Source organism: Peromyscus leucopus, chromosome 8b (genome assembly GCF_004664715.2).
Source record: "Peromyscus leucopus breed LL Stock chromosome 8b, UCI_PerLeu_2.1, whole genome shotgun sequence".
NCBI lineage: Eukaryota > Metazoa > Chordata > Mammalia > Rodentia > Cricetidae > Peromyscus > Peromyscus leucopus.
Window position 1 is genome coordinate 68,938,941 of NC_051086.1, and position 13,452 is coordinate 68,952,392.

Genomic DNA, 13,452 nt, shown 5'->3' on the forward strand with positions numbered 1-13,452 from the left:
TATACTTTTCATTTTCCTGGATCCTGGAGAGCACCAGTGGTTGCGTTCTGGGACCATTGTGTATGTAGTAGCAGAAGGTCACCAATAACCTCTGTCTCCACCTTGAAAAACTTGGGTTGTCCCCCCACCCCACCCCCAAGTACCTGTAGTCATGACTGTGGAACCATGAAGAGTTTCCTTAGAGATAGCAACAAATGTTTCTGCTTGATTTCATAAAATTTTACAATGTTTTGCCATCTCTTGGCAATAACAAATGCAGTCCTTGGATATTTTGTTTCTGCTTAAGTTGCCTTAACTGTTTGATAATCTGTGTCCATGTCTGCATGTCTGTCCAGAGCTCAGTCTCTCCTCGTTTCTGCTAGGCTCCTCAGCCCCGCCCCGCCTGGTATGTGGGTCAGAAGGCACTGTTTCTCACCAGGGCGCTGTTCTTTCCTTTTCCTCCTGTGAGTAGATTGCAGATTATACTGGAACATGCCTGAGAAAAGGTCACAGCGGAGGGTGAGAGTCCCGAGCTGCAGCTGGGAAGCTTGTCATTCTCATATAGCACAGGGAAAGGAGGAGGAGTGTTGGGGTTAGGGGAGGCAAGGAGGGAGCGACAGACGCTCCCGTTCTGACCAAAAGCAACCCATATGCTAGAAATTCCTGTTTGCACCGGATACTTTAAAAAAAAAAACAAAACAAAACAGGTCTTTAAAGGATTTTATTTGGTTTTGATTAAATAATGGTTGCGAGTTGGTTGAGGAAGCTTTCATGTTAAATTAGACCGCAAGAAATAGCTAAGCCGGGTGTTTAGCTTTGCAGAGCTGAATGTCCAGTGATTGTTTTAGAACAAGCTACCATTGTCCTCTTTGACAGAATCAAGAAGTCAACTTCTCAACTTCAAAATGAACTTAAAACTCTTTGGTAAAAATTGCTGTTTTCTACCCATCAAATCCGTGGTGGGATATTAAAAGCAGGCTTGAAAGGTTTGATTTTCTGTGGAATGAAAAACCACACTCACACAGGCTGCCGAGAACCCCTTAGCCTGCTTTCCTTTGAAATGGGTAGACGGGAGGTCGTCTGTAGGTCCTCTTAGAGTAGGGCAGTGTTGAAGGAGGATGGAGATCATGAAAATATTTGGGGAAAGAGCATTTCTATAGGTTGATCTTTTGTGGAATGCCAGGAACCCACATTAAATTTAGATTTGAGGGTGTCCTTGTTATTTTAATTTCCAAATACATGCAATTGCTCACTAGTAGCAGACGTGGGACCTTGAGGGGGTGAGAGGCAGAGCCCCTGAACTCTGACAGATTCCTTTAGTGTGTGGAGATTGTTGGAAACAGACTGGTTCGTGGAGAGGAGTCAGTGTGGTTTACCAGTCATGGACTGTGTCTATGTCAGCCCTGTTAAGCAGCCTGCCTTTTGCCTGATATGCGTAAGGGCTGTGTGTCCAAAGAACACAGGAAAACCCAGAATCCTGAGACCTCCTAACTGTGCTGTACCACGGGCACCACTGATTTGTTCCTGTAAACGAATGTGAACATTTATGTGCCTGTTTGTCCCCAGATCCCAGTGACAACCAAAGAAACTCCACCCGATACCCCGTTGTTACATTGTCTGTTTTCTTTCTCAGTTTTCCTTCCTAAGGAATCTTGCCCTGGTTCCCGCTCATGACTACCTGTAGCTCGTGCTTCCCAGTGGGCCGTGTATCGGATGTCCTTCATATCAGATATTCACTGTATGATTCATAAAAGTAGCAAAATTACAGCTATGAAACGTTTTCTGTTTCTCACCATGAAGCTCCCTTGCAGGTGATTTCTGAGTTGTGACTGCTGAATGTCATTTTGTGGCTTTCTTTTCCTTGCTGCACAGTGTGATAGAGTCGTATAAAGAGAATCGTGGGAGGAATCATTCATTCATTGTTTTCCTCTCACTTGCATTAAAGAAGCCCATGCACACAGTGTGCTGGTAGTGGCACTAGCATCCCGCAGAATGTGAAGGGCTCAGCAGTTCCAGGGTCTTGCTTCCCTTAGAAATGTCTCGTGCTTGGCCGTTGGCCAGGTCCACATGTTCTCACATCCCTGCATCCAGAAGCTGGGAATCCAGTCCTGGCAGCTTCCGCACAGGGGTAAAGATAAACCAGAAAGGAGCCGGGCTTCCTCCACATTACCTGGGAGTTGCTGCTGATGGCTTTTCCACAAATGTCCTGGTTTGTCAAAGCCCAGTAAATCTTGGGAAGTTTATTTTCCTTGTAGCATCTGTGTTTTATAATGGGTCTTTTAATTTGTTTTTACTCTGTCTGCAGGGATTTCTTTTGTCCGGAGTTTTCAGACTCTTGGCTTTTTTTTTCTTTCCTGTGGAAGTGAGTCCGTTAATGATGACTGGTTTGGGAATATGACTCTTTGCAAACCTGACCTGGCATGCCGCTCCTCCAGAGCGGTCACAAAGCCCACTGGTTTTTTTTTTCCTCTTTCCGTTTTCATCCTCAACTTAATCTGTTTGCCTCTGAGTTTTTGTAGTGTAAAATGTTTGGGGGAAATGATATCTGGGACAATGATAAGTAAGGTTGCATTTTGAAGACTGGATGGTGCCTAGTTCACCTGGAGTACAACATCCTGTTCTTTGCATGCAGGTGGCAGGAGCCGCGAAGGACCATGTGAGGTCATTCCCTTTCAGAGATGGATCAGCATAGAAAGTCAGAGGTCTGACCCAAAACCAGCTATTCTCTTTCAGTTCACACTATAAGAGTAAAATCAATGACAGCAAACACAACTGAAAACAGACCAAACCAAAGAATCAGAATTTTCAGCATAAACAGAATTTTTTTTTAGAATTCTTACTTTTAAATGATATTCTGTTCTAAAATAGAATGTCTGTTTTAATTTGTTGAGAAACCATCTTACTGCAATTTGGACTCCCCCCCACCCCCCCACCCCCCATGAGAAGCCCATCTAGATGGATACGGGTCACTCTCTAAGGGATCAAAGCTCGGGTGGATTTGGATAAAGACCCAAAAGCCTGAAGGCTTATGCAAGTTTATCTATATAGACGAAGTCTGAAACACTGGGCGGAGAGTCTTAGAAGAGCTGGTTTTCTCATGAGATCTTAGGACTTCCTCTGTTTGGTTGTGCCAGAAATGCTGTGAGAACATCCATTCTCAGGGCATTGGTCACTTACAGGTCTCATGTCAGCTGGAATTCAGAAGTACAATCTTGTGTGAAATGTTTTATAGCTCTTAAGACTTCAGGAAGCCTCCCACTAAAGCTGCAATGAGACAGTGTCTGTTTGTCCATTCCACTTAGGTGATGATGAAAAGTAAGGCACAGAACGAAGCTATGTTGCTGTGACACATTCATGCAGCCATCTTCTTGGATTTCTCTATTTTTCCCGTTTCTAAACTATTTCCAAGAGTTGGCGCAACGAAAGGTTAGGCTAGACTGAATCCAAGTCCACAGACAGTAAGCGTACAACATCTTTGTGTTGAACCTCACTGTAGCACCCTGAGACAGGGCTGCACAGGAAACTAGCCTTGGTTAACCTCAGAGAAGCATCCAGATACATGTTCCCAAAGGTACCAAGTTGAGGCTTCTTGTCCAGATTAGCAGGGTGGAAATCTGAGTCGAGCAGGGTAGAAATCCATGGACTCCGTCACTGGCTTTTTTATCCTCCTTGTTTTTATTCAAGACAAGGTCTCATTACATAGTCATGTTGGCTTGGAACTCCTGCCTCATCCTTTCAGCTGCTGGGGTTTTGCCTTGTGCTACCACATTTGAAGTACTTTTTTCAAGTATTTGGAGATTCCTCCAAAATATTTTTCCGTATTGTTGCGGGGATCCACCCACCTCCCTCTTCTCAAAAGTAGATTTAATTATTTTGGCAAATGCTTTTTGAACTGTAGATCACTGTGTCTGCTACTGAAGTTTCTTGTTTGGGCTGTTCCTCGGTTTTGGCTAACCCCTGATTATCACTCATTCATCTTTCTTTTTATCCTTTGCAAACTCCTATATATTCAAAATTTATGTAATTCATCTTCCTTTTTTAAGTTGTCCTTTATGACAATCTCAGTAACTCCTTCTCTTTGTCTCTGAGCTGTTTCTCAGCTCTCACTTGGGATGTGTTTTTCCCATCATCTCTTCATTTTCCTCCCTCCTCCACCACCATGTGATGCACACACTGAAAGTCTCCTGGACTCGCTGGTCAGGACTGAGCACGGGGTGTGACCCCAGTCAGCCCCAGACTGTGGTGGTAGTGTCTTCTCTGCTGTCAAAGTCATTAAATCTCATCTCCGCACCTGTGAACATCGTCGTCATTTCCTGTCTGGGGTTCCCTTTACATAAAACTTGGCTTCTCCACCTGTGCAGTGGGCCTTTCCTGTCGAAGACTACCAGGGTCACTAGCTCACCTCATCCTTGTCCTTTCGTTTGTTAGCATATATGTTTGTTCCTTTTTTCTAGTTTAATTTTATTCATTCGCATCTATGCATCTATGGAGGGGGCACACATAGGTTATCCGAAGGAACACAACATTCCTCCTTTGAGACAGTGTCTCTGTTGGCCTAGAACTCACCAGTTAGGTTAGAATGACACTGTGCTCTAGGAATCTTATTGTCTCTACTTCCCCCATGCTGAGATTACAAGCCCCTGCCATTACACTCACCAATTTTTTCATAATTTCTGGGGATTGAACTGCCGTCTTCATACTTTGAAGGCAAGCACATTCCACACAGAGCTACCGCCCAAGTCCAAGATATACAAATGTATGCATATTTCAAGGGGAGGGGGCAAGCAGAATTTTACTTATTTTTGTTTTATTTGTTATTTTATGTGTATGAACATTTTTTCTGCATATATGTCTGTGTACCATGTGTGTACCTGGTGTCCATGGAGGCCAGGAGAAGGCATCAGGTCCTTTGACTCTAGAGTAACAGGTGTTCTGTGTCTCCTTGTGGCCATGTCAGGGCTATCAAGACGTCCTCTTCTTCACACCCATGCTTATGCATCGCTTCCTACTTCCTACTTGGTTGTTTTTGCTTAAGAAGCTGTTGGGTATTCATTAGCTTTGGAGATTCAATCCTTGGTATGTAAATTCTCATTCCTAGCTCTGAGAGGCTGTAGGTATTTGATAGAGATTGCATCCAACTTGATTTGAGAAGCAGGACATTTTAATGATACTGAATTTTTTAAACCAGAAGCATAAGATACCTTTTCTAATTTTTTATTTCCTCTCCAAATTTATTTTCTCAACACTTTTTCTTTTTCTTTTTTCTTTGTTTGCTGCATTGGGAATTAAGCCCAGCATATTGTATACCCTAGGCAAACGTCCTAGCCCAGAACTGCTTCCCAGCCTGTGGCTTTCGTTTAGAGATCTTTCTTCTCTTGAGCTAAATTTATTCCTTGGTGTTTTTTCTTTCACTCCCGTTCCTCCCTCTTTCCCTTCCTCCCCCCTCTCTTTCTATCTTCATTTCTGTTTTCTGATAATGTTATGTAGTCCAGGCTTTTTTGAACTCAGTATGTAGCTAAGAAATGCTTTAACCTTTCTGAGCCTCCAGGTGCTGGGATCACAGGCATGTGCACCTTGTCTGTCTGGTTTATGTGGTGACTGGGATCAAACTTAGGGCTTTGTTTAATGCTAGGCAAATACTCTACCAATTGATCTCCATTCCCAGCCCTGAGATATTTTTAACAGCTATTATAAGTAGGCTTTCTAGTTAATGTGCTGATTTCTAATTCAGGCATTCTACTTGGTTATTATATAAAACAGAATTACTGAGCCTTTGTAGAACACACTTACTCTTTCATTTAAGCTATGCTTGGCTCAGCTATAGCTCTGTGGTAGAGTAGTTGCTTGCCTACTGGACATGTATGTAATCTCTAGGACTGCCTCCCACCCCTTCCCCTCCCCCCAAAAAAAAGAAAAGAAAAGAAAAGAGGGCAGCTATGTTGATGAACTTCTTGTCAGATGTAGTACTATGTAACACAGATACTACCACTCTGCCTGCCCTGTTAACACAAACCCAAATGTAAAGTCTACATAACCTACTTTCCACACTCTTGGATAGCATGTCACACACAGAGGCTGCTGCTTAACCAGAGCGTAGGGGAGAGGCCACTACATACACTTGGCCAGTGCTTGAGAATGCAGAAGGAGTCTCAGGAGACTCTAGTACCTTCTATGCTGTTCTGTGGCGGTCCTGTATCCTAGGGAGAAAGTGAAGCTGTTGAGTCATGGCCAGCTAAGGCACCCCATTGGGAACATCTCAGTGAATCACATTATGTTTCCTTTTCACTATTTGCTTTATTTCCTGTTCTAGAGTTCTGTGCTAGGCATCTCCCACTAAGGCACATTCCCAGCTTACATACCTTATCAATAGTGTTCAATGAGTTCAGCATCTGCGTAGTTTGCTTGCTGAAGAGTTTGTGTTAGTGGATACTGTTCCTTCTAGGCTTGGTAGTGTAGGACACACTTGTAATTGCAATGCTAGGGTTAGAGGCCAGCTTAGGATGCAGTGTTGGGAGGGAGGGAGAGAGGCGGGCAGGCAGACTGCTTGGTTGTTAGGAGATCTTAAAAGGGAAATAAGTTTATCTCCCCACTTTGTTACACCTCATCCATAGTGTTTAGAGACTTCTGCTCCTGCAATGGCATCCCTGCACACACCTTTCCTCTATGTTACCCTTCAGGCCTTGAGTCTCCTTGCTCTCCCACTCTTTATCTAACTAGGTTACCTCCCATGTGGTCTCTTTCCAAATAATTGTTCCCACATGTACTTATCTTCAGTTCTAGACAGTTAGCACTGAATCATTCTGTGTCCTGTCAGCTTTGTGGTAAAGAGGGATTCCAGCCCCCACAGCATGTTATCTTAGGCTGAGGCACTCATCAGATCCATGCTCACTAGCTGACAAATGTATGTGACATCCACAGATCCTGGACTTTATTAGCTTGTGACATATTAATGTTGGATCCTCATCTCAATACAAGTATAGTCATCTGATAATGAATTGTCAACTATTGTCTGTATTGACCTTGAGAATATAAGTCACTCTGAGTGACTCAAGAATTAAATGGTTTTTTTATTTTATTATATTCCATTCATTTTTTTTCTGTAGGGTTCTCTGTTTCTATATATAATATTGCCTGATTAATTGTCCAGCTAAGGTATTTTTTGTGTACGGCAACTGCCGCCTATTGTATCCCAGCAGTGGGTGTGAATAGCATCTACTGGCTTTGATGAAGTTGGAACATGTTAGTATAGGGGTGTTGGAGAGTGTTGTGCCTGAGTTTCTTGTCAGCCCTACCTTAGCTTAACTTGTTAATTGCAGGCAGTGATAGAAACAGATAGACCTGTATCCCTGAGGAGTATTTCCTTAGCTGTGTCCTACTTTGGAAGTCACCATCTTCCTGACAGGACGTAGAAGATGCCATTCTTATCTTTCAGAGCTACATAGCAGCAAGCTTGAGGACTGATACAGTCACCATAGGCCTCTTGGCCTAACTGCACAATACACAAACAAGGTCATGCCTTACAGTTCTAGAGAGAATCTCTAAAACTGTAGGAGCTTCCCACCAGACATGTTTGTACACTACTCCATTGACATGTCTTCACCACAGGACATGTCTGTACACTACTCCATTGACATGTCTTCACCACAGGACATGTCTGTACACTACTCCATTGACATGTCTTCACCACAGGACATGTCTGTTCACTACTCCATTGACATGTCTTCACCACAGGACATGTCTGTACACTACTCCATTGACATGTCTTCACCATAGGACATGTCTGTACACTACTCCATGAACATGTCTTCACAGTATGCTCATTGTAGTGTGAATTCAAATCTTGGGGTTTAGAACTTTCTGCAATTCTTTCCCCAACAGCTTTTTTTGTTTTACAGTTCATTGAATCTGTAGGTGTGATCCCCTAGGTAGGGAAAACTATCCACATTTCTCATGTTGTTCAGAAGATTCAACTCAATGACTATCAAAAGGCCAAGTAGCTTCTTTTAGAGTACAGGTGGAATAGTAATTTTTTTTTTTTTTTTTGTCAGAACAGTGGCCCAGCTAAGGATTAGCAGAAAACCACACTACTTTAGAAACATAGAATTCTGGGGGCTGTGAGATCCAGTGAATTGCTGATACATAAGGGTGCAACCCGACTTCGGCTCTCTTGCACTTACATAAAAAGCCATCTCCAGCAGCACAGATGGATAATTCCAGTATTGGGGGCTCACTTAGAACGCACTGGCTTGTCTTAGCTGATTCAAGCAAGTTGGGTTCATTCCAAGACCCTATTTTAGACTAAAGTGAAGAGTGATTGAGGAAGGTGCCTGTCATTGATTGACATTTTTGTGTATGCATCCATGCATGTACCTGTGTACACATGCACACAGACAAAGAGAAAAGCAGAAAGCCCACATGCAAGTTCTAAGACTGTAGTCACCATTGTAATGTCAGTTTCTACAGTGCCTATGACTTTCTTTATACTTCATAAATTTCCTTGAAAATTTGTATCTTATTTAGCCGGGTGGTGGTGGCGCACACCTTTAATCCCAGCACTCGGAAGGCAGAGGCAGGCAGATCTTTGTGAGTTCAAGGCCAGCCTGGTCTACAGAGTGAGTTCTAGGACAGGCACCAAGCAACACAGAGAAACCCTGTCTCGAAACACATACATACATACATACATACATACATACATACATACATGAGTGAGTGAATGAATGAATGAATGGATGGATGGATGGATGGATGGATGGATGGATGGATGAATTTTATCTTGTTTATTTGCATGTGTTGGGCACTGGAGCAAGTCCCTTTCCCCACTGAGTCGTTTCCCCCAGCCCTTGATTTTTCTTAAATGAAAACCTTTGGTTTGCCCTTCTCTTGTAGGGAAGCTGAACAGCCAAGACTCTTACAATAACTTCACCAACAACAACCCCGGCAACCCCCGGCTCTCCCCGCTCCCCAGCCTGATGGTAGTCACGCCTCTTGCACAAATCAAACAGCCAATGACCTTGGGGACCATCACCAAACGGACAGGGTAAGGCCTGGCGCTTGATGCCGTTCCCACAGCGGCTGTAGATAGAGGGTGGACTGGATGAAAGTGGAACGTGCTTTTCTCATTGTGTGATTTTGATTATGTCCTTCATTTCCAGCCCACACGAGACCCAGTGGCAGCCGAGTTAGTACCATGTTGGTCAGAACGCACACAAGCGTGCTCACACACAGTCACGCACATATATCCATAGGATGAGACAAAGCAGTGACAAGCTGTGAAAACTAGTATTGGCTAGTACAAACCAGATCTCTCCTCACTCACACTTTCCGCTTTTGTGACACTGTCTGATTGTCCAGTTTGGTTTTCTTGGCTCTGGCCAACATGATTGGCATTTAAACACAATGCCCACGTTTTGACAGATGTAAATATTAACAAAAGTTTTCTAAATGAGATTGTATTTTAGTAAGTTTATGAAATTCACCCACTTATTTATGTGGATGTATTACATCAACATGTTTACATTATTAATCTATTGTTACTGTCTGGATAGTGAACTATTACACAAAGCTGGAAAACAGTGCGCTAAGACTTGGGCTTTTTACAAGATTGCTCCTAACAGTTTTAGAGACTTCTTAATGTTCTTGAATTCTTTTCGGTGCTCACTTAAGATGTTAAAAAAGTTCTCTACCTGTTTGGAATATAAACTAATAGATTTTGCACCTGTAAGTAAACTACTATATGTCGGATATTATTAGCTATTCAATTATATGGTGATAATGACCATACATTTTGGATTATTAAATTTGTACTTCTGTAGTTATTTCTATAGTCAAGTTATTTTTTCTCAATGTACAATCCTAGTATTTAATTGGAATAGAAATGGAACAAACTGTATATTAATATTCCATATTAAAATAGTTTGGAGAAATCCCTGTTTTAGTCTCAAATAGTCCTTAGGGTCTCCCCCATGGGGGGAAAATAGATTAAATTATCTGGCCACTGTGTTGATACTGTGCTAATGTAAAAGTCCTTAGAGAAGTCACTTTTTTTTTTAGAAAAAAATACTCAAGGTTCCCACATGAATCTGAGGATTTCAGCTGTCACATAGAATGTGTAAGGTGGGCCTGTTGAAAGAAGCAGGCTGAGTTTAGAACATATTAAGGGGAAGAAGAGCAAAAGGAAAATCCTGGAAACCTACTTCCCAAATCACAGTTTATTGTGCCAGTCTTTGGCCTGTATATCATGTAACAGAGCTCTTTGGGTTAAGTGCCGTGGTTACTTTCTTTGTCAGTTAGTGTAAGATGTGTTGACTGAAAATTCCATGAATTTTGAAGGGTATTTGTCCTTGATTTGTTACTGGTTGATCCCCCTCCCCCACTTGGTACTAGTGTATTTTCTGAGTGAAAAATGGTCCTTAGTCTTACCTTACCAAAATTGTAAAGGTTTTTTTGTTTTTGTTCTTGTGTTTTTGTTTTTTTTTTGGTTTTTTTGTTTGTTTGTTTTTTTTGTTTTTACTTGCTGGAGTTGGCCTGAATGTAATTGTCTGTTATTTACTCCAGCACTGTAAATTCTATAAAGTATAATGTTGTCTTTCGTGAGTCTATGTGGAAGCATCTTTAAGTGTCCCTGTGGTTGAATTGTACATTTAGAGTGAGGGGACTGTGGGAGAAGATGGTGCCCGAGTTTCCTGGGGACATGAGAACAAGCTGTAGAGGTGTTGGTTTCTGAAGTGCCCATTTCTTGATGTTAGCACAGGCATATTGGTCCAGTACAGAGACTTAGCTCTCCTTCTCTCATAGGCTTCTTAAAACAGCTTTGAGATTGGTGCAGACATGTTAAATACACGAAGGCAGGATGTTAGAGTTTCATTCTATGCATTTATGCATCTAGTTGGGATGTCTATTTTCTTTTCTCCATGTTTGAAAATTTCCTAACGACACTGTTGTTTTTTCCACCCTCTGCCAGGATAGTGTCAGTTATACAAGCTGCCAACATCAGGAAATCTTCTATGGACTTTGATAAATTTCCCATTTTCCTTATCTTTTTAAAAATTTGTGGGGCTGGAGCATCGGCTGCTTTACCAGAGGACGTGTGATCAGTTCCCAGCACCCACATTCCCAGATTTGTATAGCCACTTGTAACTCCAGTCCTGGAGTACCCGACAACCCCTTCTGACCTCTGTGGGAACTTCTCGTCTCTAAATACTCATTATCATACTGGCTCAATTGTGTGTGAGCTGCAGAGTTCTCTTACATGGAACACAGACATACATGTGGGCCACACACCCACACTTATAAAATGAAATAAAAATTGAAGAGCTGAGTGCAGTAGTGCACGCCTTTAACTCTAGCACTGAGAGGCAGAGGATCCCTGTGTTTGGCCAGGATCCTCCATTTGTTGCTGGAGGGCTTCTCTCCAGGTTCCCCAAGCCCTGCAGTCCCACAATCCACTTATAAAATAATCACTCAGACGCTTATATCACTTATAAACTGTATAACTGTATGGCCGTGGCAGGCTTCTTGCTAACTGTTCTTTTATCTTAAATTAACCCCCCTTTTTTTTTTCCCGAGACAGGGTTTCTCTGTGTAGCTTTGCGCCTTTCCTGGAACTCACTTGGTAGCCCAGGCTGGCCTCGAACTCACAGAGATCCGGCTCTGCCTCCCGAGTGCTGGGATTAAAGGCGTGCGCCCGGCAAATTAACCCATTTTTATAAATCTATACCTTGCCACGTGGCTGGTGGCTTACCGGCGTCTTTACATGCTGCTTGTCCTGGCGGTGGCTGCAGTGTCTCCAGGGCTATGTAGAGAGACCATGTCTCAAAAAACAAAACAAAAACAAAGGAAAGTAAACACAAAACGTTGTGGAGTATAAATGCTGTGTCCCCGTTGTGGTTGTTTCTATTGTCTCCATTGCAGTGCCGGGGAGACACAGGGCTCCCCGCAAGCAAACGAGCACCCTACCCTCAGCTACGTCCCGGTCCCTGCGCTCACTGATGAGTGTATTGGGAACTGGAGAAATTCTGTGTGCCTTGAAACCCACATTAGTAAATGTCATAGTCGCTGCTCTCTTGCCGTGAAGTGACAGCCAAGACCAAGGCAGCTCTTACAAAAGAAAGCAGCTAATTGGGCTGGCTTACAGTTTTGATCAGTCATGGCCAGGAGGGTGGAGGCAAACGGGCCAGCATGGTGCTGGAGATGTAGCTAAGAAAGAGCTTTCCATCCTGATCTGCAAGGAGAGAGACCCACAGAGCTTAGCCTGGGCTTTTGAAATCTCCAAGTCCACCTCCAGTGGCACACGTATTCTAACAAGGCCACCCCTCCCAATCCTTTCAAAACAGTTCACCATCTGGGGACCAAGCATGCCAACACATGAGGGAGGAGAGTTCTAATTCAGGCCACCACAGTGTATGTATGATGCTTGCGTTCTCCAACAGGCTCAGTACTTCATCAAGTTTCAGGTCCTGTTACATGGTTTATGTTTTTTTTTAAAAGATTTATTTATTTATTATCTACACAGTCTTCTGTCTGCATGTATACCTGCACACCATAAGAAGACACTAGATCCTGTTACAGATAGTTGTGAGCCACCATGTGGTTGCTGGGAATTGAACTCAAAACCTCTGGAAGAACAGCCAGTGCTCTTAACTGCTGAGCCATCTCTCCAGCCCCTATATGTTTTATGGCTTTAAATTCCTTTAAGAATGTACTGTATTCAGGTGTTGTGACAAAATAACTTACTTGTCTAAAAATGAGCCCTTGATTCTAATATTTTTGACACACAGTTTCAATTTTAGCGAAATAGTGAAGTCTGGTAACAAGAATTCTTCTCTACCCAAGCCTCCCAGATGTTAAAAATGCTAACATTCTTTCATGCATCAACACATGATGCTTTTCTAATCTTTTCAGAATAAATTTCAAATCAATCACCCCTTCCTTCTTGTCTTCTATCCTAAACTTGGAAGAAGCATTCTCCTACAGGGCCACACTAATGTCATCAAAAGAAGAATTTCATTCATTGTTTTTAATAAGTACAAAACTTGTTGTCTGTAATGAGTTCTACTTCCTTGATAGAGCTCTGGGGTTGTCCTATAATTTCCTGATAGTGACACCTGGCAAGTGACTGATAACACTTTGATTGTAGTTTATCTGACCATTTCTGGATTGCACGTTAGTTCACTTAAAATACTTGGTTTTTTTTCTTAAAAAAAAAAATCATGATTATTTATTTCTTTATTTTATTAGTTTCTTGTTAATTGTCCCAGGCTGGCCTTGAACTGTGGACACTGTCACTCAGTAATGAGTTCTGAGATTACAAATTGCTGCCACCATCACAACTGCTCTTTAAAAAATTATGTGAAGCCAGGTGAGATGTGAAGCCCGCCTTTAATCCCAACTCTCAAGGAAGGCAGAGGCAGGTGAATCTAGTGTGAGGCCAGCCTGGTCTACATAGCAAGTTCCAGGACAGCCAGGGCTACACAG

General features: G+C 42.6%; 1 protein-coding gene across 8 annotated transcripts in view; it reads left to right on the forward strand.

The window, feature by feature from the left end:
* Positions 1-13,452, forward strand: part of Bcas3 (BCAS3 microtubule associated cell migration factor) — a 502,957-nt gene that overhangs the window by 180,319 nt on the left and 309,186 nt on the right. For all 8 annotated transcript variants that reach the window (XM_028878299.2, XM_028878296.2, XM_028878294.2 and 5 more), the window contains exon 16: positions 8,866-9,016. In XM_028878299.2, coding sequence (XP_028734132.1) covers positions 8,866-9,016 — 151 coding nt within the window. The remainder of the gene's footprint in view (positions 1-8,865; positions 9,017-13,452) is intronic.